Source organism: Pongo pygmaeus, chromosome 13 (assembly GCF_028885625.2).
Source record: "Pongo pygmaeus isolate AG05252 chromosome 13, NHGRI_mPonPyg2-v2.0_pri, whole genome shotgun sequence".
Lineage (NCBI taxonomy): Eukaryota > Metazoa > Chordata > Mammalia > Primates > Hominidae > Pongo > Pongo pygmaeus.
The window spans coordinates 112,261,347-112,284,808 of NC_072386.2; the positions used below are offsets into that span (position 1 = coordinate 112,261,347).

At 53.4% G+C, this 23,462-nt stretch overlaps 1 protein-coding gene across 8 annotated transcripts in view; it reads left to right on the plus strand.

Moving 5' to 3' along the window:
- The window catches only part of DAB2IP (DAB2 interacting protein), a 218,881-nt gene that overhangs the window by 70,741 nt on the left and 124,678 nt on the right, over positions 1 to 23,462 (plus strand). For 5 of the 8 annotated variants that reach the window (XM_054501291.2, XM_054501294.2, XM_054501292.2 and 2 more), the window contains exon 1: positions 14,752 to 15,031. The exons of the other annotated variants lie outside the window; for them this stretch is intronic. In XM_054501291.2, the coding sequence (XP_054357266.1) occupies positions 14,908 to 15,031 (124 nt within the window). In that variant the 5' untranslated portion in view covers positions 14,752 to 14,907. Of the gene's footprint in view, positions 1 to 14,751; positions 15,032 to 23,462 lie in introns of those variants that run through there. 8 annotated transcript variants of the gene reach the window in all.

Sequence of the window (23,462 nt, forward strand, 5' to 3'; positions counted from 1 at the left end):
CTGGGAGGATAGTATTCAGATTCTACAGAGTGGGGAGTTTGGGCCCAAAGAGGTTAGGGAACTTGCCCTAGGTCACAGAGCTGAGAACTCCCAGGGGTAGGATTTATTCCCTGGACTGTCAGATCCTAAAGCCTTGAGCTCTCCTTTCCTTCTGGACACTTTGTTTTGTAATGCAGGGCTCTGCATGAAGCCATGAGTTCTCTGTAGCCTCCAGCCCCTTCTCATCCTTCATTCCAGTAAGACTTTCCCCCAGGGAGCTGCTATTTGCTTCCTGGAGGAGCCTAGGGAAATTTAGTGTCTCTGAGGCTTGATTTCCCCATCTGTAAAATGGGCATAATAGCACCTTTTCCCTCTGAAGGCTTTTGTGAGGATGCAATGAGACGATTCAAGTCAAGCACTGGGTGCAGTGCCTGGCACAGAGGATACCCTTGAACTCTCTGCTGGCTGCATCGGAACCTAGCAAGCACCCATGGAGTGGGCAGGGCTGGGGCAACCTCCTTGTATTTCAGAGAAGCCACTTCATCTGTGAAACGGTTCCGATGGGTTCCTGCCTTGCTTGGGGAATTGGAAAGGTAGATTGAGATCATGGCTGTGGAGCCTTGAAACCACCAAGTCTAGTGGGGGAAGAAGCAGGGTCTCCCCTGCTGTAAAACTGGCCACTAGAGCTCCAGGGGACATTGAGACGTCTCAGCCAATGGTCTCTCTGTTGGAGGAAGAGAGGGGAGAGGGATTGGGACCCTGCCCAGTTAGCCCTTGAGTAGGAGGCTCAGACCTGCTGAAAGTTTGGGTCTGAAATGAGCCCTTGGAATTCCGCGTTGCCTGCCCCCGAATTGCAGCCAAGCCTTAGATTTCTCCCGGGAGAGGCCCAGCGAGCCAAATGTATTATTAAATGGCAGAGAGGCCGAGCGCTGCATGTGAAAGATAATGGGGGAATTTATTTGATGGGCTATAAATCACAGAATGAGAAGCCCTGCAACCTGTGGGGAGGAAAATTAAGAAGTCCTGAGCAGTGACTTGTTTGGGGTGGGGGCGGAAGGCATTTGGCCCTGTTTTGCTGTGAGCCTGGCAGGTTCATGATGCACAAGGCCCAGGGGTCCGAGGGGTTCTGATATGCACACTTCCTATGTACTCAATGGTGACACCCCCCTCCCCCATTGGCAGATGCTGTGTGACAATGCCAAGCTGGGCACTGGGTTATGACCCTCAGGGAGAGCAGTGTGCCAGGAGAGACAGATGTGAGATGAATCATCAAAAAATATGCAGTCGGCCCTCCGAATCTACGGGTTCTGCATCTGTGGATTCAACCAACCGAGGACTGAAGATAGAAAAAAATTGCATCTGTACTGAACATGTACAGACTTTTTCTTGTCATCATTACCTAAACAATACAACTATCTCCATAGCATTTACATTGTATTAGCTATAAGTATTCTAGAGATGATTTAAAGTATACAGGAGGGTATGCATATGCTATATTTTAATGTCAGGGACTTGAGCATGCTTGGATTTTGGTATCTGATTGGATTTTGGTATCCTGGATCCAATACCCCTGGGATACCGAGGGACGCCTGTATGGCACTGCACAAAGCAGTGGGCTCCCTGGAGGAAAGGCGCAGGGAGCTCAGAGAGAGTGTTGCAGGAGGGCTGTGGAGGAGGCAGTGAATTGGGAGAGCGGAGTAGTGGTTTTTCTGGAAAGGAAGAGTGAATGTGAGTCAGCCAGGTGGCTCAAGAGAGCTGTGGCAGGGAAGGTGAGCCAGAAAGAGTGGCCAAAAGCCAGCAGGGCCAGGGCAGCTAGGGCAGGGGCTGTGTTTCAGATTTCACTCTGGCTGTTTTATGGAGAACCACACTGAGGAGGCAGCAGAGGATTTGGGGGGACAGTTCCGGGGGATGGAGGTCCCCAAAGATAGAGATGGCGATGCCCCGGTTCTGGGAGATGTCAATGAAGGTGATGAGGTGGGCAGCCTCAAGCTGGAATTTGGAGCTCAGAAGAGCCCATTTCACAGAGCAGGCTCCAAGTCTACAAAGCCAGCCCCATGTCCCGTATCCTAGGAGGCGGGAATCATGGGAGCAAAGACACAAAGGAAAGAAGCAGTGGGGGGCTGGGGGCCAGGGTGGTTGGGGAAGGGATAGGAGTAGGGTGTGGTAAGAGGGAAGATAGGAGTAGAGCTGGGGCCATATCCACTGACCACTACCCTAGGCTAGGACTAGAGTCAAGGCTGTGTGGGATTGAATCCTGTCTCTGCCACTAATCAACTCTTGTGCCTGTAAAATGGGAGAGTAACAGGATTCACTGCTTTTGGTCATTAGAAGGACTCGCGGAATTGACACTGCCTGACAGAGGAAGCACTGAATTGGGATTAATAAGTATGCACTGAGTGGCCTTGGGCAACTCTCCCCTCTCTGAGCTTTGCTTTCTCTTAGCAGATCTCTGTAAACCCTCTAGGCCAAAGTCCTCTAATCTCCCTGTGCTAGCAGTGTGCAGCTCCCAAGGGTGGTCAGAGCACAGTGGCAAGCTGGCTGTATTGCCTCAGATGGGACCGTGTCCCTCTCTGCCCTGTAAGGGGATACCATGCCTATCAGAGCTGTAAGGGGATATTTTAATCAGCCCAGGACCTGCTGAGGTCAGAGGGCACAGGGACCAGGACAAAGGGTGCCAGTCACGGCTGCTGCCTGGCCCTAGATGACCTGCTTGGCCCCAGAATCCAGACCACATGGGGAGCCTGCGGAGGGAGGTGGAAGCTGGTGGCTTCACTGTGGGTCAGGTACTGTTCAAACTGGGTGTTCTCCATTTTGGGCCTCAGTTTGCCCGTCTGTACCACGAGGTTTATAACCCCTCCCTGCCCGCAGCACATGGGGTGCTGAAAAAAAGGAACAGGCTGCAGTTTGGACAAAGCAGATTCAGGTCTTTATTGGCGGCTGTGGTCTCAAAGCCTGAGAGAGCAACAGGTGGGTGAGTGAGGCTCAGTGCGGCCCACGGATGACCTGCTTTGGAATCACCTGTGGGCCCACTGCCCGCTGATGAAAAATGCAGACTCCTGGGCTGTTCCCCAGACTGGCTAACTTAGACTCTGTCCGGTGGGTCCAAGTGTCTGCACTTTAACCCACATCCCAGGGGACTAGAATGTCTTGAAGTCCAAGATCTGAAGTTCTGGGCATCCCCTTCCTTGCATCAGAGGAACAGGGGCCCAGAGGGCATGGGGTAGGCTGGCCCAAGTTGCTTACGAGACTGGAATCCTATGCCATGCCACTCAGGGGTCCTACCTGTGTATAGCCCCAGGAGCCCTGGGAGTCCTGGGTGATGCCTGGGGCAAGGGGGACTTTATCCTAGGGCTCCGTAGCCCAGCAGGGGGCAGCGCAGATCAGCACCTGCTGAGGGCTCCCAGCTGCTGTTTGGGCCTGGGCTGGGCAGTGCGGATCTAGAAAGAGCCCACCGTTCGGGAGAGGTAGGTGCGGGCCTGGGTGGGAAGACGGGCCTGTGTGTGCATGGGAGCCTGTGTCAGGGGGGCGACAATGAGAGAGGGAGCACCAGGAGGACACAAGAAATGTGACGTCAGAGAAAGCAGGCCCAGAACATTGTGAAACTTCCTTAAAGCTTCCCGGGACAGAGGCTGCAGGGGAAGAGGAGAGGGCCTCTGTAGCCCAAGCTGCCTCCCTAGGACTCTCAGTGGGATTAGGGTGACTTCAGGCCTCCCCACCTCCCCCCACACCATGTTCTCTGGGCTTTTAAATGAGGATGAGTCAGAGGTCAGCCCCTTCCCAAGTTCAGCATCAGAGTCAGGAGGGACTAGGGGCTGGGCTGCAGGCTAAACTCCAGCCCCAACTCTTTAATTGGCCCTTCCTTACTTTGCCTGCTACAGCTTCCTCTGCTGCTGGGAACCTGTGGGCAGGCCTACGGTGTGGGGTGGGGCCAGTCCTGAACCTCTTGACCTCTGACTTAAGAGTGGGCTGACCACTAGATCTCTTGAGGCCTTCTGCAGTTCCCAGTTGTGGGAACGCAGCTTCGCTTTCATACTTTCTCAGGGCAATGGAGGGGCTGGTTTGGTAGTGAGCTCCCTGTCACCAAAGGTATGCTAGACAAGACTAGGTGAATTTTGCTTCCTCTTAAGCCTTTGGTGACAGGCTAAAGGGTGGGTCCTGGGCCATCCCCTCTTTATACCCCATCTGTCTGTTAATCATTAATCGCCAAGAGAGCTCCTCCTGGGATGGGGTGAGTCCCTAGCTATGGGGGATGCTGATTTCCAGGATGACCTTGAACTTGTTTTTCTTGGCCCCAAACTTTCTGCTACTTCCTGTTTGAGCAGGTGTAGAAATTATAGGGGCCCAACCCTTCCTCGTTTCCCTGGTAGAATTTCCAGACAAAATGCTCTTCCCAGGATGGGGACAGAGCTGGGATTGTTCTCACTCCCAGGGGGATTTGAGGAATGAGGATAGCAGAAGCTCCATTTAATTCCCACCTACGTGGCCTTAGGATGCCAGCTATGGGCTAGGTGGGATCCTCAGGAAAGGCCAGTAAATGTGAGAACCATGGTTCTGGCAGTGCTTGCCTCTCCTCTAACACCAGCTGTGGCTCCCATTTATGTTCCAGATTGGACACAGAGGCTCTGAGTGTCAATTCCCAATGGCCTTGAACACCCACCCAGGCCAACCCCATTTTGTAGGAGGGGAGGCTGGGGCTGTGAGCCAGAGGAGCCTTGTTCAAAGGCACATAGCAAAGTGAAGGCATTTATTCATCCATTCATTCATTCACCGAGTGCAAACTCTGTGCCAGCTCCTTCACGGTCAGGATTTGTACCCTGGCCTCCTGACCATCCTCAGCTGCCACTCAAAAATAAACTTTCCAGCCTGCCGTCCATGTGTCACACCAGGCCCCAAGAGGTAGGTCACTTGTTCCTGGTCCCACAGCCAGCCTGCCTGCCTGCCTGCCTGCCTGCTTGCCTTCCTGGCTTCCTTCCTTCCTCTTTCTCCCTTTCTTTCTTTCTTTTTCTTTCCTTTCTTTCTTTCTTTTTCTTTCTTTCTTTCTGTCCCTTTCTTTCTTTCTGTTCCTTCCTTCCTTCCCTTTCTTTCTTTCCTTCCTTCCTCCTTTCTTTCTTTCCTTCCCTCCTTCCTTCCTTCCTTCTTTCTTTCTTTCTCTTTCCTTCCTTCCTTCTTTCTTTCTTTCTCCCTTTCTATCTTTCTTTCTCGCTTTCTCGCTTTCTCTCTTTCTCTCTCTTTCTTTTTTTTGACAGGGTCTTCCTCTGTTGCCCAGGCTGGAGTAGAGTGACACAATCATAGCTCACTGTAGCCTCAACCTCCCTGGCTCAAGCAATCCTCTCACCTCAGCCTCCCAAGTAGCTGGAACTACAGGCACACACCACCATGCCTGGCTAATTATTATTATTATTATTATTATTATTATTATTATTATTGAGACTGAGTCTCACTCTGTCGCCCAGGCTGGAGTACAATAGTACAATCTCAGCTCACTGCAACCTCTGCCTCCCGGGCTCAAGCAATTCTCATGTGTCAGCTTCCAGATGGGATTTCACCATTTGCTGGCCAGGCTGGTCTCGAACTCCTGATCTCCGGTGATCCACCCACCTCAGCCTCCCAAAGTGCTGCGATTACAGGCGTGAGCCACTGCACCTGGCTTTTTTGTTTGTTTGTTTGTAGAGACAGGGTCTCACTATGTTGCCAGGGCTGGTCTCAGACTCCTAGGCTCAAGTGATCTTCCTCTCTTGGCCTTCCAAAGTGCTGGAACCACAGCTTCTTTTCTAAAAAAAAAAAAAAAAAAAAAGAACAGGGGCTTTGAGCCCAGCTCCCTTCATGCACCTCGTTCATCACACATTTGTTGAGTGCTATTCTATGCACTGGGCATATGGCTGTGAACTGGACTTACAGGGTTCCTGTCCTCATTAAAGTTTGGGGAGACAAATTAGTGAATGTCTGAATACACAGTTTAGATAGTTTCAGGAAGCGCTGTGTGGAAGAAAATAAAACAGGGCAATGGGATATCATGGAGAGACTGGGGCAAAGGCACTTGAGATAAGGTGTCCAGGGAAGGTCTCTGAGGGTGTGATATTTGAGCTGAGGTCTGAATGACAGGAAGGAGCTGCCCATCTGAAGATCTGGGGTTTGTGGGAAAGAGGTAGCAGGAACTGGAGATGCAAAGGCCCTGAGGTGGGACCACGTTTGGCACATTCAGAGATTGAAAAGGTATCAAGCTGAGTCCAGAACTATCTTAGCCAGTGGCTTCCCAAGAAAGCCACTAAAAAGCTCTTTTAAGAATACAGATTCCTTGGCCCTACCCATCAAAATCTGGATTCAGGGATGCTGGGAGTGGGGCCCTGGAATCTGTTTCTGAATGCTCCCATTGTAGTTAATGGCGTCCAGTCCAGCCCCACACCTGTAAGCCTGCCATATGGAGCCAGCCCCTTCTTTCATGATTGCAGAGGGAGGATCAGAGAGGCACTGTGACTTATTCAAGGTTGCATAGCCACACAGTGACAAATCTAAGCCTCAAGCGCAGATCTCCCACCAGAGTTCTGCCCTTACCACTTCTCTTCTTCCCCTCTGGAGAAGCTGCCTGGGCCTCACCCCAACTTGGATCTATCTCCCTGTCTATTCTCCCTGATCTCACCCCTCACATAGCCGGCTCCCCAGTCCCCACTGTATCCTCTGCTCCAGCCTCACCATTCTACCCACTGTCTCCAGTACATGCTTTGTTCATTTCCACCTCTGGGGCTTTTCTCATGCTGTCTCTCCCTCCAAGAGTATACTTTTCTGCTCTCTACCCAGTCAACTCCTACTCAGCCGTCTAGCTCCATGCCAGTGTCTCCTCCTCCAGGCAGTCTTCCAGGACTTCTCTCTTCTCCAGATTCTCTCAGTGCTGACTCCAGGTCAGATAGGCTCAGCCACTTTTTTTGAATGTTGCCATCATCTCTCCCAGTGTTGCTAAGAGCCTGCTCTGGGCTGGGAGCTGTACTGATCAGCTCTGGACTGTCCTCTCAACGAATCCACAAATTAGTGAGAAAAGAAATAGCCAAGGCTAGGCTTGGTAGCTCAAACCTATAATCCCAGCGCTTTGGGACGATAAGGTGGGAGAATCACTTAAGGCCAGGAGTTCGAGACCAGTCTGAGCATCACGGCAAGACCGTGTCTCTACCAAAAAGTTCAAAAATTAGCCAGGCATGGTGGCACACGCGCCTGTAGTCCTAGCTGCTCGGGAGGCTGAGGCAGGAGGGTCACAAGAGCCCAGGCATTCGAAGTCGCAGTGAGCTATAATCCCACCACTGCATTTCAGCCTGGGCAACAGAGCGAGACCTTGTCTAAAAAAGAAGAAGAAGAGGAGGAAGAAGGAGAAGGAGAAGGAGACAGAGAGGGAGAGGGAGAGGAAGAGGAAGAGGAAGAGGAAGGAAACAAAGAAGGAAGGAAGGAGAAAGGAGGGAAGGAAGGAAAGAGAAAGAAGGAAGGAAAGAAAAGAACAGAAAGAAAGGCTGGGCACAGTGGCTCACGCCTGTAATCCCAGCACTTTGGGAGGCTGAGGCAGGTGGATCACCTGAGGTCAGGCGTTCGAGACCAGCCTGGCCAACATGGCGAAACCCCGTCTCTACTAAAAATACAAAAATTATCTGGGCATGGTGCACACGCCTGTAATCCCAGTTACTCAGGAGGCTGAGGCAGGAGAATTGTTTGAACCTGGGAGGCGGAGGTTGCAGTGAGCCTAGATCGTGCCATTGCACTTCAGCCTGGGCAAAAGAGCGAGACTCCGTCTCAAAAAAAAAAAAAAAAAAAAAAAAAAAAAAAAAAGAAAGAAGAAGAGAAAAGAAAAGAAAAAAAACAGCCAGGGGGGGAAGCTGCTTGTCAGTTTATACGCAAGGCTTTGATCCACTATGTTATTTGACTCTTCCACAACCTCACAAAATATTCGTATACCCCTTTACACCTTAGGAAATGGAGGCACAGAGAGGTGAGGCAGTGATCTGGGGTCACACAGCAAAGAGGGGAAGGCTCATCACTCCAAATCCCCCACCTGAATGGGGGCTTCCTAGGAGCTGACTACGGGGCCCATTCAGCTGTCCTCCTCTGTGGGCTCTGCAGGAGTTGAGCAAGGCCCTCCCCTGGAATCCAGGCCAGTGCCAGCCACGAAATGGTTCACAGATGACCAGGCAGGCCTGCTTGAGAAGGGAGGGGGCTCCCTGACCTCACACTGGGACCATATGCCACCCCCTCTGGTTTCCCAGTGGGTGCGGAGCTGTCTGGGCCCATACTGAAGGGGGAGGAAGAAGCCCAGAGACCTGGAACCTCAGCCCCAGGCCTGGGCCAGAGAGAAAGGAGGGGCTGTGGGCCTCACTGGGGCCCGGGGCCCACCTGGAGCTTGGCAGCGTTTCTGGGTCAGGGCAGGGAGAGGAAGTACACGGAGAGAGTGGCTCCAGGCTTGGCCATCTGGGCTGAAATGCCGGCTGCTAGGGTTGGGGTGAGGAAGGAGGGCTGGGGCTGGGGCCTGGAGAGTGGATTAGTCTCCCCTGGGCCACAGGATTGGAGCCCTCAACTTCAGGGCAGCCAGCGTGGAGTGGAAACCCAGGGCTCCTGTGGGCAGAAGGCAGCAGGCGTTCTGGGAGAGGTGGTCCAGGCTCTCAACGGTGAGAGGTCGTCTTGGTGGCTGTATTTAGGTTCCAAGGTGGAGCCCACCCTAATCCCCAGCCCCATGTGTGACCTTGGGTGAGTCGCTTCCTCCCTTGGCTTCACTTCCCCATCTTCAGGAAGGGATGCTGCCCCACCCTGACTGCTCTGTGCTGGGATGAGAGAGCCAACCAGACCCTCGGTGATTGCAGAGTTGATGCCAGATCCTGGTTTGCTATGGGTTAGGGAGGGTCCTCTGGGCAAGCAGCTGATTTTGAGGGCCTCACCTTCCCCAGTTCATCAGTTTCTCTTAAGGTTCCTTCTACCTTGGACATTCTGGGGCTTTATGACAGGCTGTCGACATGTATGAGGGAGATGTGCGTGTCCTCTTCTCTGGGCTTCTGGAGGACTGGAAGGGACCTGTAGGTGGCGGTTTGGGGAATGGGGAGATTTTTAGATCCTCATGGAATCTCTGGGAGGTGAGCTGAGCAGAGCTGTCTCATCTCCATTTAACACGTGGAAACCTGAGACCCAGAGATATCACACGGTGACCCCCTCTTAGAGCCCCAGCCTCTCCCGAGGGCTCTGCCCTCGGCCCAGCCCTGGGTGACTTGATTGGAAAAACACTCACACTCCCCGAGGCTCTGTCTGTGTGTGTTCAAATGTCCACGCTTGACTGGTCCCCCACTTCCGCCTGTGTTGAGAGGGGCAGAGCCATCCAAGCCTGGGGTCATCTTGTCCCTGACTGCACCGTTTTCTGCAAAGGATGTCATTAAATATATCAGTGGCTTTTGGGAGGAAGTCTGGGGGGTGGTGGCAGTGGTGGTCACCTGGCTAGCCTGTAGTGTTTTAGTGTGACCTCTTGGGGCTTGTCTATGCTTTTCCCTGAATGGGGTGACCTGGCCCCAGCCTCCCCCATCTTCCTAGTGAAGATCCTGCTCCTGGTCCAGCCTTATTCCCGGATGAACAGTGGATGCAGGAAGTCGTCATTGCCTGCCAGACAGGCCACCTCCTGGGGCAGAGGCCATGACCTTAACCACAAGTGTCCTCCGTCCCCCCACCCCCATCCCTGCCCAGAGCTCCAGAGACTGAAAGGTTGAGACTGTCCTGGGAGGCGGATGTGTGCAGGCCTGCCTGGCTGGGGACTTCCCCGGTCACCACCACCCACCCTCATCCCAACAGGAAACCTGACAGGTCTGAGCCTTCCAGACACCCATTGTGTGGGGCCTAGTGTGGGCTCCGATGCTTCCCCTGTCAGGACTCCTGTCGTCCCTAGCCTCCTCCTGTCCCTTGACAAAGCTGGCTATTAAAGAAAGTTCTAGACTGTTTCCACTCCCCCATCTCTGCATTCAGTACTGCTCAACCTTATGATCGTTGCTCCTTTCAGCCCCCTGGGTTCAAATCCTGCCTCCTAGTGCAAGCCCTGTGACTTTAGGGAACTCACCTACCCTCTCTCTGCCTCTTGACATTTCTTCTGGAAAAAGAAATAACCATCTGCCTCCTAGGATTATTCTGAAATTAAATGAGACGATGTGGGTAGAATGCTGAGAACAGGATCTGGGACACAGTGCATGCTAGATGCAGTTCAGCTACCATGCTTAGGATTAAACCCAAACTCCACCCTCAAACAAACCTCTTGAGGTCAAACTTGTAACCCTCCTCTGTTAAGAAGCCTTGGGTTTCTGTAGTGCCCCACGCACGAGCATCTCTCCTCCCCTGAGGGAGGCTGGTGTTTGAAGATAACTGGTTGTGGTTGCTGTTGTCATCCCCCCTGTACAGAATGGCCTGTCGATGAAGGCTGCGCTCTTCTGTTTTGTGCTTAGCTGCAGAAATGGGTGATCTGTCTTAAGACTGGAGGAAAAACTATGCTTTATGGGCAGTTTAAGGCTTTTCAAAGGTAATTTTGGCAAGACGCTTTTTTTTCTCTCTTTTCTCACTGACTTCAACCCTGACACCCCAGAGGGACTCAAGACTGCCTTGGGCTAGCCTCCCTCCGCTGCATCTGGTGCCCCTGCTGACCCAGCCCTGGCCTGGCCCATGATGTACTTGGACTTTCAGCCCAGCTCTGATGCTACCCACTGCTTCTTTTCCAGCAGGGATGCTGATGGTTTTCTGCCTAGAGGGGAATTTTTTGGGTCCATCCCTCCCTGGTCTTCACAAGTAGCCTCCTGTGTCCCAATTATTCAAACTGACTAGTGGGGTATACCAGGAGCCAGGAGGGGAGTGTCTCTCCTTGGAGTCAGAGTAGACTTTTTTAAGGAGGGGGTGCTTCAATTTGCAATTGCGAAAATGTATATATATATATTCACACATATATATACATATACACACATATATATACACATATATACCCATATATACACACATATATACACATATATACACACATATATATACATATATATATACACACACACATATATATATACACACACACACACACACACACATATATATATATATATATATATATGATGGAATACTACTACATCATACAAAGGAATGAATTAATGGCATGTCCAGAAACCTGGATGGGAATTGGAGAATATTATTCTAAGTGAAGTAACTCAGGAAAGGAAAACCAAGCATCATATATTCTCACTCATAAGTGGGAGCTAAGCTATGAGGATGCAAAGGCAGAAAAATGACACAAGGGACTTTGGGGACTTGGGGAACGGGTGGAAAGAGGGTGAGGGATAAAAGACTACAAATTGGGTTTAGTGTATCCCGAGTTACTGCTCGGGATATGGGTGCACCAAAATCTCACAAATCACCACTGAAGAACTTACTCATGTAACCAAATGCCAACTGTTCCCCAGAAACCTATGGAAATAAAAAATTTAAAAAATAAAAAAATAAAGGAGGGGATGCTTGAGCTGGGTCCTGAAGGGTAAGCAGGAATTCACCAGGTGGGTGCAGAGGGAAGAGCTTGGTGGCAGCGGTCCAGGTCCCACCAACAGGGCGAAGACTGGTGGTGGGAAAGAGTGTCTGGAGGATGACCAAGGGGGCTGAAATGGGTTGGGGTACAAGCAGGAGGTGGTCGCTTTGTGACACAGCTTGGTCTCTGAGAGTTCGCCTTGGGAGGCTTTTGAGGGGAGGGTAAAGGTGCTGGTGGTGGGGTTGGGTCAGATCTGATTTAGCCAGCCCCAGTACCCACACCCCTACTTACTAAACTCGCATGTTTCCAGGCCCCATCTAGACCCACTGAATTGAGTGTCTTGAGGGAAACTCAGAAATATGCCTGTTCACTGAGTGAAGGTGATTTGGGGCCCTAAAGCAGCACATGGGAGAGGTGGGAGCTGGGCCTATTCAGGAGCTCCTCTGGAGGTGGGAGAATAAGACCAGACTGTAGGTACTGAGGCTGTCACATTGGCAGGGCTGGGAAGCCCAATCTGTTGGTCTGTCACAGGACGCAGTGGTAGTAACGGTGGGTGGGCACTGGAAGCAGGGCTTCTCCTGTTCAGAGGGAGAAAGCCACAGGGGCGCCGGCGGGAGGTGGGAGCAGATGGGGGGCCAGTTCCCCAGCAGGATTGATCCCAGGTCCCCTGCTGGGCTGTACAGGGAGCAGCCTTTAACCGCCCTGGTCCTGGGCCAGGAGGAGGGAAAAGGAGCCTGGGCTCTCTCTCTCCTAGCTCCTGCCCTGCCCCCTTCCCACTCAGTACCCGAGGAGATGCTCGGCTCTGCTGGTTGACGATGCCCATTCCCGTCCCAAGGGCGGAAATGCACTAGCTTCCTCCATTTCCCTAGCTGACCCTCCTTCCTCCACAAGGCAGATGGATTGGGGGTCCATACGTTCTCCCTATAGGTAGGGAAACTAAGGCACAGAGAAGGACTTGAAAAGCTGAAGTGGGGAGACCATGCCAGACCTTTGGAGCCCAACCGTGCTTACAGATGAGGTCCTGAGTTCCAAGTTACTGCCCCCTCTCCCCTCCACACACACACTCCTCAGACTTCCTGTTGGGGGCCCAGGCTAAGACCACTTGCCCACGCCACTGATAACAGTGAGTTGACTGTGAGCCTCCCGTCCCCTCCAGGGAGGGCTAGAACCTGGCTGATCAGAGGGTTCCTGCTTTGGGAAACAAAATGGGCCAGATGAACTCAGGCCCCTGGGAGCAGGAGCGTTGCCCCCGCCCTGAGTAGGACTTGCTGGGAGTCCCTCACCCCCAGAACCCGTGGACCTGGCTATGGAAGTTAGTCATGCCTGGAAGTGCCAAGGTGTGGACAGGTGGCGCTCGGAACCCCCCTGTGTGAGGAGGTGCTGAACTGGGTTCTGACAGTTTGACCAGAGGAGGATGCATGCTAAGAAGGCCCCCAGCTTGCCTGGGGACTGAGTGACTGCGTGTGCGCTCTGTCCAGGGACTTCTTTTTAAAGTCGTTCCTGCACCATGTCTGCTGTTGAAAGGAGATAGGGCAATGCCTCCAAGCTTGTCTGACCTGCAGCCCACCGGCTGCGTGTGGCCCAAGATGGTTTGAATGCTGCCCAACACAAATTCATAAACTTTCTTAAAGAATTATGAGGTTTTTTTGTGTGTGTGGTTTTTTTTGTTGTTGTTGTTTTGTTTTGTTTTTTTAGCTCATTATGGTTAGTGTGAGTATATTTTATGTGTGGCCTGACAATTCTTCTTCTTCCAATGTGGCCCAGGGAAGCCAAAAGATTGGGCACCCCTGGCCTAACCCAACGGAGGCTAAGGGTGTCCTCTTGGGCACCCTGGTTTTCCATCTTCCTGTGGGATTGGCCGGTATTCGGGGAAGAGGGGACCAGGGCAGCTGATGGCTCTGGACTTCTCAGACTGGGTTTGGTGGAGTAACACCCCTTCTGCCCCTCCCCCCTGGTCAGGGAAGGCGCCTGGCTTCCAGCTGTGAGACAGGCTCCGCAGCACTGGGGGCCCTCCCCGCTGGCTGAGAGAGCTAGGGAGGGGGCTTCCCCTGTGAGGTGCAAAACCCGGCCTGGATTTCTGCCCAGACGGCCCCGCCCCCTCCAGGGCCCCACCTTTCCCACTGTTCTGGAGGAAGATCCCCTAGCCGGCCTCAGGCACTTGCGGTGACTCACACTTCCTCACCCCTAAGTCTGAATGTTGAGAGCCCCAGGCTAAGACCACTTGCCTCTGCCACTTTCCATGTGACTGAGGCAAGACCTCCTTGCCAAGGCCTCAGTTTCCCCCTCTGTACTTCAAAGGAGGCAGCTCAGGCAGGTGTCTTAATAATTTAAACGACGAATGTTGCTAAACAGATAGGGGCGGGGAGAGAGAGATCGCTGTGGGCCATGGTTAGGGAAGGGTGGAGGAGCTGGGTCCTGAAAAGGTGGACTTTGGTCGGGTGGAGAAAATAGCCAAGAAGGCAGTCCCTGCTGGCAGCACAGCAAAGAGAAGTGAGAATTAGGGGGAGCAGAGGTGCGGCTGAAGGGGACTTTGGTTGGGGCAAGATTATTTGGGGTCCAAATAACAAGGAGGTTTAGACGTATTGCCATTGTTCTCTGGGGAGCCACAGAAGGTTCTTGAGCTGAGGAGTGACTTGGAGAAAGCTTTTCAGCCAATGCAATAGAGGGAGTTGGCACCTTTCCTTCTGCCACCTGAGTTTCTGGTCCCTACAGTAGGGTAGGGATTGTTCTGCCCTGCCTTCAGTGCTTTGAGTGCTTGAAACAGACACCGTAATTTTAATTATATGAAAATGATACGTGTATCAGACGGGACAACCTTTAAAACGTAAAGAAGAGGCAAGTATCCCGCATCACAGGGGAGTCTTTCAACCTGGCTGGGCCCGGGCCTGCGGAGCAGTGAGGGTCGTTTCTCAGCCCAGCGAGCCTGGGGCAGGAACGGACCCTAATTGAAGGTGACCGTCCCCAAGCGTGCGTCCTACCCCGGGCTCCGGAGAGCGCACAAGCAGGTGTGCACCGTCTACCCGCGCTGGCGGGATTGGGTGCCTGGTGCTCCCTCAGGTCGACGGTCGAACCCTCGGGCGCGGGGGTGGGAGCCAGAACCCTCGGGGGGGACCCTTCTGGGGTCCCGGGGAAACTCCGGGCCGCCTCGCCCCGCCGACTCCAGGCCGGGATTTCTCCCGCACTGACTTTCCGGGCCGGTGCCAGCCCGGCCTCCGGGTCCCCAGCCCCCGCCGCGGGGCCGGCTGCTCGGGGAGCGGGAGGGGGCAGGAGGCGGAGGAGGAGTTGGAGCGACTTTGTCGGGCAGCCAGGGCCTCGGCGGCCGCTCGGGCGAGCGCGGGAGAACGCGGGGGCGCCCGCCGGGCTGTCCGGAGCGGCCGATGGGGCCCGTGTGAGCGCGCCCAGGCCCAGCCCGGTGCCCGGCGGGCGGCAGCATGTCCGCGGGCGGCAGCTCCAGGAAGAGCACCGGGAGGTCCTCCTACTACTACCGGCTGCTGAGGCGACCCCGGCTGCAGCGACAGAGGAGCCGCTCCCGCAGCCGGACCCGGCCTGCCAGGGGTAGGCGCCACCCCGACCCCTGACCCCTAGACCCTCCTAAGGCCACTAAGCCACCTGATGCCCGGGGATGCTAGGGACCGGGATCATCCTTCCAGCCATTTGCCGGGGGTTTCCTCATCCGCCCCTTCCTGAGTCTGCCGGACCCCCCATTCCCCCAGCTTCTGCCTAGTCCTCCTCTCTCCGGGGAAGGCCGAGGCTCTAGGGTCTCCTCTTAAGCTACGGACAGGGAGAGGAGAGCCTGGAATCTTTCTCCGTATCTCAGATCAGACCTCCTACCCCACTGTGCCTCAGTTTACTCAGCAGCCGGGCAATAAAGTAACCCAGGGTGGATCTGAGCTTCCCCACACCTTGCCTTCCCAGCCCAGGCCGCGGACTTCTTTCTTCCCTTTCCAGGAACTTAACGGGTTCCCCACCTCTCGGGTGCTGGGAGAAGTGGGTGGACCTCAGGGAAGGAACCGGGACCCCTCGAGCGGGTGGGCGCCAAGCTCCTTTGCAAAGTTTCTCTCCATCAAGCTCAGGAGGCAGGACGAGACGGAGGGGGAGGTGCAAGCAGCATTTTCTTTTTCCAGTAACAGGATCCTCGGCTGGAAATGCGTGTGATCCCGGGGGCTGCGTTTGGGCGGGTGGGGGCCGGGACTTCCTTCCCTGGCTGAGTGGGAGGGAGGGAAGCCCCCTGGGAGGAGGCCTTCAAAGGGGCTCTGGGGAGGCTGGAGTCCTAGGCAGAGGTTCAGGCCCACCGAGGGTGCCCGTGGGGTGGAAGGGAGGAGAAAGACGGCGCCTTAGCAGGGACCTGGGCCGAGTTGACACCATCAGGTTATCTTGAAAGTGGGAAGCTGGGCCCTGTGCCAACAAATGCCATGCAGGGAATCTGGTAGACCCAGAGGGGCCACATTCCCACCCTGTAGGCTGCCGTTGTGTGACCTGGGCTGAGCTGCCTCTGAACTTCAGTTTTCTTGTCAGTGTGAGGGTAAATGAAGCAGGCGGGCAGTGTTCATTTGCTTCCCCCAGAATGGGGCAGACTTCTCCCACAGTCAGGGCTGAGTAGCGATGTGCAGTCCAGGGCTTCCTCAGGAAGTAGTGAGTTCGCCGTGCACAGAAGGGTTCAAGCGTGTGCACAGGTGTGTGCTGGTAGTTCAGTCCTCAAGGGTCTCTCAAAGCCTGTAATCCCCCCAGTCCTGCCTTTCCTGAAGTCTTAGTAAGTACAGAATTAACGGTACTAAGCCTTTAGTACTCCTTGGATGGAGTACTAAAGACCTGGGGAAAGGTTTTATCTCAGTGGTTCAGGTTTTGGTTCTTCTATCTCTGTCCTTCTATTTAATTCTATACTTGCTAAGACCTGGAGAAAGGCTAAGTTCTGTTAATTCTGTACTTACTCCCTCCCCCTGGACTTGGTCTTGGAGACCAGGAATCTGGGCTCAAGCTTTGTGACTTTGAGAAAGTCATTTCCCTTTTCTGAGCTTAGTTTTCCTGGTTGTAAAATGGACCTGCCGTATGTGGAGGATTCAGTGAAGAAACTGAGAAATGGGAGCTGTGAAAACGCCCAGTACAGTTGAGATCACCCTGGGGCCTCTCCTTCTGCACCCACCTCACGTCACCTCACCTACCCGCCCCTCCTTGGCCTCAGAAATGCCCTGTGTGACCTTTCCCTCTTCTCACCTCAGCCCAGTTCCATCCCTGACTGTAATGGGAGTCCCGCTCCTGCTCAGCTGACCGGACAGGGGATAATCAATGTGTCAGGGGCTGTCACCTGAGCCCCAGCTCCCAGACCCCCACATGCACAGGATCACTGCTTTGTGTCCCAGCCTTGAAGGAGCTCACAGCCTACAGAGAGTGGGGAGGAGACTGTCTCTGAACAGAAGTTATATCTGGAGAGATCAGGGAGAGCTTCACAGAGGAGGTGACATTTGGATGGGATCTCACAAATGGATAGGATTTCCCTTGGCAGAGGGAGTGATTGAGTCAGATCTGGGTTCAAGTCTCAGCTGTGCACACAACTATTCTTCAGCCAGTCACCTCTCCAAGCCTCAGTGACCTTGTGTTGTTAGTGGGGCTAGCAGTGACAGGGTCATGTGAGGGCCAGAAGCCAGTGCCTGGGACTCCGGCTGCAGCTGAGGGTGAGCTACTGTCCTCTCTCTGGACAGAATGAAGAGACTGCACAGTCAGGGAGAAGGAAAACGTCTTGGGTGTTGAGGATAGAGTTCCTTCTGGGGTTGGGGAGGGGAGTGGATTGGAAGGGGAGCTGGGTGGGTGGGTGGGGAAGAGCAGGCAACAGTAGTCTGGATTTGATAAAGGGCGTTGAACTTTGGGAGGCCAAGGCAGGAGGAATCCTTGAGCCCAGGAGTTCAAGAGCAGCCTGGGCAACATAGCAAGACCCTGTCTCAATGTTGTTTTTGTTTTTGTTTGTTTTTTTAAAAAAAGAAGGCCTTGAGTGATGAGGAGTTAGTTAGAGCTACAGCCAGGGTGTGGGGTGGAGGCTGGAGGCACCCTGTCCTCCTTGGTGGGAGGCAGCTAGGGCAGCCATTGCCCTCCCTCCACTAAAGCCTCAGACACCTGACTCTGCCCCAGAGCCACAACCACCACCTGAGGGCAGAGCCCCACCCAGGGAGAAACTCAGGCTGAGGAAGCCACCCTGTGGCCTTTGAGCCAGTCCCTTCTGACCTTGAACTTCAGTTTCCCCATCCACATGGGGGCTTGGTCCCATGGTATGGTAGCATCAGACCTCAGAGGAGTGGGTGGTGCCTAGCATCTCAGCCTGGATCAGACTCTTGCCCCCACACCCTTTCTGGCCTCTGGCACTAGTAGGGAAGGAAAATGACCAAGAACTCAGGCTGTGTATTTGTTCAGAAACAGAAAAATGCAAGGAAGAGTTGGTTGCTGCCGGGTTCTACAGCTGGCCAGGCTGGGGGAAGGGAGCAAGGCTTTGTCCCTGGTAGGGCTGTGAGTGAGGGACAGTATCTGCAGTCTCCCTAGTTTGACCAATAAGGGGCTTAGGTTCTTCTCTTCTCTGGGCTTCAGTTTCCCCATCTGAAGAATGGGCAGAGTGAGACCTGCTGTGGTGGGGGGTAGAGCACGAAGCTGGAGGATAGCTGGAGGTGGGGTAGAAACAGTGACCTTTGGAGGGTGAGGGCCATTTGCATTTTCCCACTGTGTCCCTGACTCCACTTGAAGGCTGGGCATGCCCCATGGATTTTGGGGGATCCTGTCCCCAGAAGGGTGTCATCAGCAAGGTGCCTCCCCACCTAGTCACACCAAAATCAAGAAAAGTTTTGTCTCTGACCCCTCTGTTTCCCCAGGGCTGCTAGGAGAAACAGAAATTTTCCTCTAGCCCTGGACAAAGTTCTGACCCATTCATTCAGCCAGTCAGCTCCTCTTAAGCACCTACTATGTACTGGGCTTCAGCTTGGGTGCAGGGCCACATGGAGATGAATCACATGTGCTCCCAGCCCTTGCCAAGCCCCCAGTCTGTTGGGGAGGCCAGCTTGTTGGGGTGCACTAGGGCACAAGGCTCTTTCTAGGGGACAGAGCAGTGGTTAGTGGGAGGCAGGGGCTGTAGTTCCAGCTCAGCCGCGAACTGGTTGCATGACTGGGCATATCATAGAGCCTCAGTTTCCCCATCTGTCAAGGGGGGTTAATCTTGCTCTGCTGCCTCTTGGACTGCCTATACTCCTAGCCATGAGGGGTTTTGATTATGTTATTCATGTTTTCATCTGAGTTTTTCTAGGGGTCCAGCCACCTGCCAGGCCCTGGTTGGGAGGTGAGGGTTTTGCAGATGTTTTTCTCTTGAGATGGTCAGGTCCTCCTTTGTGCCTGTACACACCCCTCTTTCATGCCTCTGTACCTTGCCCGCGTGGTGGGGGAGGATGGTTTCACACAACTGCTTCCTAAGCAAGAGAACGGTTAGGTAAGGACCTGTGTGCCACCATGGGGGGTGGGTAACTTCTCGGGGGACCCTGGCTTTTCTTTTTTTTTTTGAGACGGAGTTTTGCTTTTATTGCCCAGGCTGGAGTGCAATGGCGCGATCTCAGCTCACCGCAACCTCTGCCTCCCAGGTTCAAGCGATTCTCCTGCCTCAGCCTCCCGAGTAGCTGGGATTACAGGCATGCACCACCATGCCCGGCTAATTTTGTATTTTCAGTAGATACGGGGTTTCTCCATGTTGGTCAGGCTGGTCTCGAACTCCCAACTTCAGGTGATCCACCCGCCTCGGCCTCCCAAAGTGCTGGGATTACAGGCGTGAGCCACCATCCCTGGCCAGGACCCTGGCTTTGATAAGGTCTGCAAGAGGCCTCTGGGGCAACAGCTTGGACTTCATGAGTTGGGCGAACCTGAGAACAGCCCTGAGGTGGGGTGGTGGGGGGTGTTTGTGGTTCCCCAGTTTTCAAATGTTGTGTTTTGTGGTTCCCCAGTTTTCAGATGTTCCCCGCAAGGGCCCTAGGCCTGGCTCTCTGCCTCTTACCTTGGATGAGACCTGTGAAATCATCATTATGCCCTTTTCTGCCTTATCTCTTCTTCTGTTTCTGCTGAGACACAATCCCTCATTTGGGGCTTGGCCCTAGCCTTTCCAGTCCCTCCTCTCCCTTACACACCTCAAGGATTGGGGAGCTCACTCCCTCTCAGGTCATGTAATGAGGGTAAAAAAGGCTCCTTTTTGTTACGGCTCCTGTGTGCTGCATGTCTGCTCCGTGCCTGGCAATGAGCTCAACTCTGAACTTGCCTTGTCTTATGCAGTGTTCAGAATAACACTGTGAGATGGATATGGATATTATCCTCATTTCATAGGTGAGGAAACTGTAGCCCAGAGAATGAAAGCTTTGCCCAAAGCCACACAGCTCAGAAATGGTGGAGCCCAGCTCTGCCCACCTCCAGGTCCTGAGATTCACCTTGCGATATCCATGGGCAGGCAGACCTTTCTAAGGTCAGGCCCTGGCTTTGAGAAGGCCACCTCCCTTCACAGCCAATGACTTCACTGGGTGTTCATGGCAATCGTCTCTCACAATCTTTGTCAAAGCTTGGGAGGGAGGCTGGGGAGTGGCCCCGTTGGCATCTGGTTGCCTCCTCCACCTGCCTGGGATAGCTCAGGTGGGACCTCCCCGGCCTGCCCCTGCCCCCTGGATCCTGCTGTCATTCATGTCCTGCCAACCATGCCCTTTCCCAGGGCATGTGACAGGTCTCAGGGCCTCAGCCATGTTTCTCCACCAAAGCTCTTAGTGCTGAGGGTTCAGAGTCCCCTGGTGTGAGGTCCCTGGAGCCTGGCAGACAGCTGAGGCCTAATCCCCAGAGCTCTCCAGGTCCTCGAAGGAGGCCACAGGCCCCAGTGAATCTGCTGGAATGTCAGCCTCTTGCCCTTGCCTTTGTCCTTCCTGACCCACCCTCATCACCTTTAATAATCAGGGAGAGAACAGCTCCCTTTCACCAAGCTGAATGTGTGCCCGGCCCCATGCCAAGAGCTCCCCCTGATTACCTCATGTCTCATCTCAGCTCTCCAATCCTCCTAGCAGGTAGGGGTTATCGTTGTCACTTTCCTTTGCCAGGTGAGGAAACTGAGCTCTGGGTGTGATATTTCGCCTGCATTTTCCTGTCGGGGTGGTGAAATAACTGGTTTGAACCCAGGCCACTGGACTCAAAAGCTCATGCTCAGAAGCCCGAGGGCTCCCTCTAACTTTCTTGGTTGCTGCAACTCAGAGAGCGCTGGAATGGGCCCAGGGCATGCTCCTCATCTCGGTGGTTCAGGTTTTCGTTCTTCTATTTCCGTCCTTCTATTTAATTCTGTACTTACTAAGACCTGGGGGTACAGGGAGGGGCTTGGAGCCTATTTGCCCAGCTACTGAATGGGGAGGTTGGAGAGATGGATACTTGTGGCTCCAGTACCAGGAGCCAACTGTTCCCCTTGACAGCTGGGAAAACTGAGGCCCACAGAGCCAAGGCCACTTGCCCGTGGTTACCTAAAGATGTTAACGAGAAATCCTGGTCTGGAACTCAGATCCCTTTGTATCCTGTTTCAGTGTTGGTGTAGTTTGTTGCTTTCCCTAAGATGAGCCCAGATAGGGAAACTGAAGTGCCTGGGCTCCTGGTTGGGTCTTCTTGGGGGAGAGAATGGCGATTCAACTACCGTGTACGTTGAACTTGACACAAACACGCTCCCATCCCAGGCTGCATACGTGTTTTGCTTTAGAAATGACATGAAGCCTTTTGACTATTTTTAAGAGACAGGCAATGGCTGTGATATTTCCCCTGCACCTCCCTCTCGGGGCCACTTGGTTAAATGTCAGGAAAGGGAGAGTATTTCCTGGTCAGGAACATTCAGAGCTTGCTGGGAGCTGAAGTTTTGTTTTCCATTAGGTAGGTATTCGGAGAGTCTGTTTCCCTCCGCCTCCTCTGCTGTTTCCCGGGAAGCTTGCGCTTGACAGTTGCAGGGAGGAGGGGTTTGAGAATGAGCAGCCGAGATGCCCATGTATCGCGTGCCCGCTCTAGGAGTGGCGGGGTGGCTATTTTTAGCCATCCCGATTCAGTAGAGGCATTTCAGCGTTTGTTCAATATTTAATTATCCATCTGAAATTGGCCCATGCGGCCCTCAGTTTGGAAGCAGCTCTCTGTGCTCTGGTTTCCCAGTTGCAGAAATAAGGAAGCCAAGGGAATCTCAATAGCCCTCCAAATAATAATAATGAAAAAAAAAAGTAGACTCGATACTCAGCAAAGACAGGCTTGGTTCCTCAGTCTAGACAGACCACCTGTACGTTAGCAGAGAAGCGCCACCGAGGACGCCCATCACGCCCTTGGAAATGCGGCGGTGCTCAGTCTCCGAATCTCAGATCCACAGCTGCCTGGATTTTATTGGGGATGGGTTTTCCTCCCTTCGCCAGGTTCCTGTGTTGACTTTGACAGCTGCTGGGTACCTGAGAGGTGGTTTGGGGATTTTGCTTTTGGAAGTCTTGTTAGCTTTTATTTCCCTCTTCTCTTCTCTCTGACAGACAGGAGAGTACTATCGGCATCTGGGCTGTGCTATTTCTTTTTCCTCGGCCTTTGGAGGCGATGTGCTGACATAGCTGTGAAATGAAAAAGGCAGAGCACAGGGAGGGAGATGTGGGGGCCATGAGGCTCTGCCTGCCTTCCCCAAGCCCCTGGCTGATGAGGGAGAGAGGGGAGAAGAGAGTGGGGCCCAAGAGTGCTGGGCAGTCGGAGATGACTCCTTCCTAGTGTCCTGCTTGGCATGGGGATTTGTGGACTTTAGGTTTGGAGACTGGAAACCAATAAATTGGGAATCTGGAATAAGCTTGGTTTTCTATCCATTTACACCTCTATTCTGGGGACACAGAGTTTGGCCTAGGAGCGTGTACAGAGTCCTGACTAGGTCATAAATGCTGTGTGACTGCAGACAAGTCACTGAACATCTCTGGGCTCAGAAGCACATGTAACAGATAGATATGACGCAGCATAGGGTGTCATTATAGGCCGGGAGTATTGTCATTATTAGCTGTTCACCCAAAGTCTGAGGGGTTGCTTGCAAATCAGTTAGGGCTGATCTAGAAAGAAAACATTTGGGAGGCCGAGGCGGGCGGATCACGAGGTCGGGAGATCGAGACCATCCTGGCTAACACGGTGAAACCCCGTCTCTACTAAAAATACAAAAAAATTAGCCGGGCATGGTGGCAGGTGCCTGTAGTCCCAGCTACTCGGGAGGCTGAGGCAGGAGAATGGTATGAACCCGGGAGGCTGAGCTTGCAGTGAGCCGAGATCACGCCACTGCACTCTACCCTGGGTGACAGAGCGAGATTCCATCTCAAAAAAAAAAAAAAAGAAAAGAAAAAGAAAGAAAACATGGTGCTAGTGGGGACTGGACCCACCTAGGTGGTTTCTCGGCATCCCTCCCCTGAGAGGCTACCACAGGTCTCACTGGTGCTTGTTCAGAGCAGCAGAGCTTTAGCGAGCCAACTAGTATGTATGACCTGGGTGCCAGGGGCTGCTACAGCAGATATAGCCAGCCCCCGCCCTCGGGAGCTCAGAGGCCAAGGGGAAGAGTCTTGGCATAAGGTTAGCAGATGGTGTGACTGGAAAGGTAGGCAGGGCCTTGAGTGGTGAGCAAAGAGGGGAGAACAGCCCCTGGCAGGCCACTGGGAATCAAAGGAAGGATTTTGAAAATAACGGGAATGATAACAGTGATCTCCATGTCTTGAGCACTTACACAGCGCCAGGGGTTCTTCTAAGTCCTTTACATGCATCCTGCCTTAAATCGTCCTTCTCCTAGGTGGTGTTATCAGCTCCACTTTGTAGATGAGAAAACTGAGGCTCAGACGGGTTAAGCGACTTGCTCAGCATCACCCAGCTACTGAGTGGCAGAGTCCAGGATGTTTAACCCTCACTATACTTACCAGAGCTGTGATTTAGGAAAAGAACTCTTAGCAACCCGCAAGCTAGACCAGTATGGTGCAGGGAG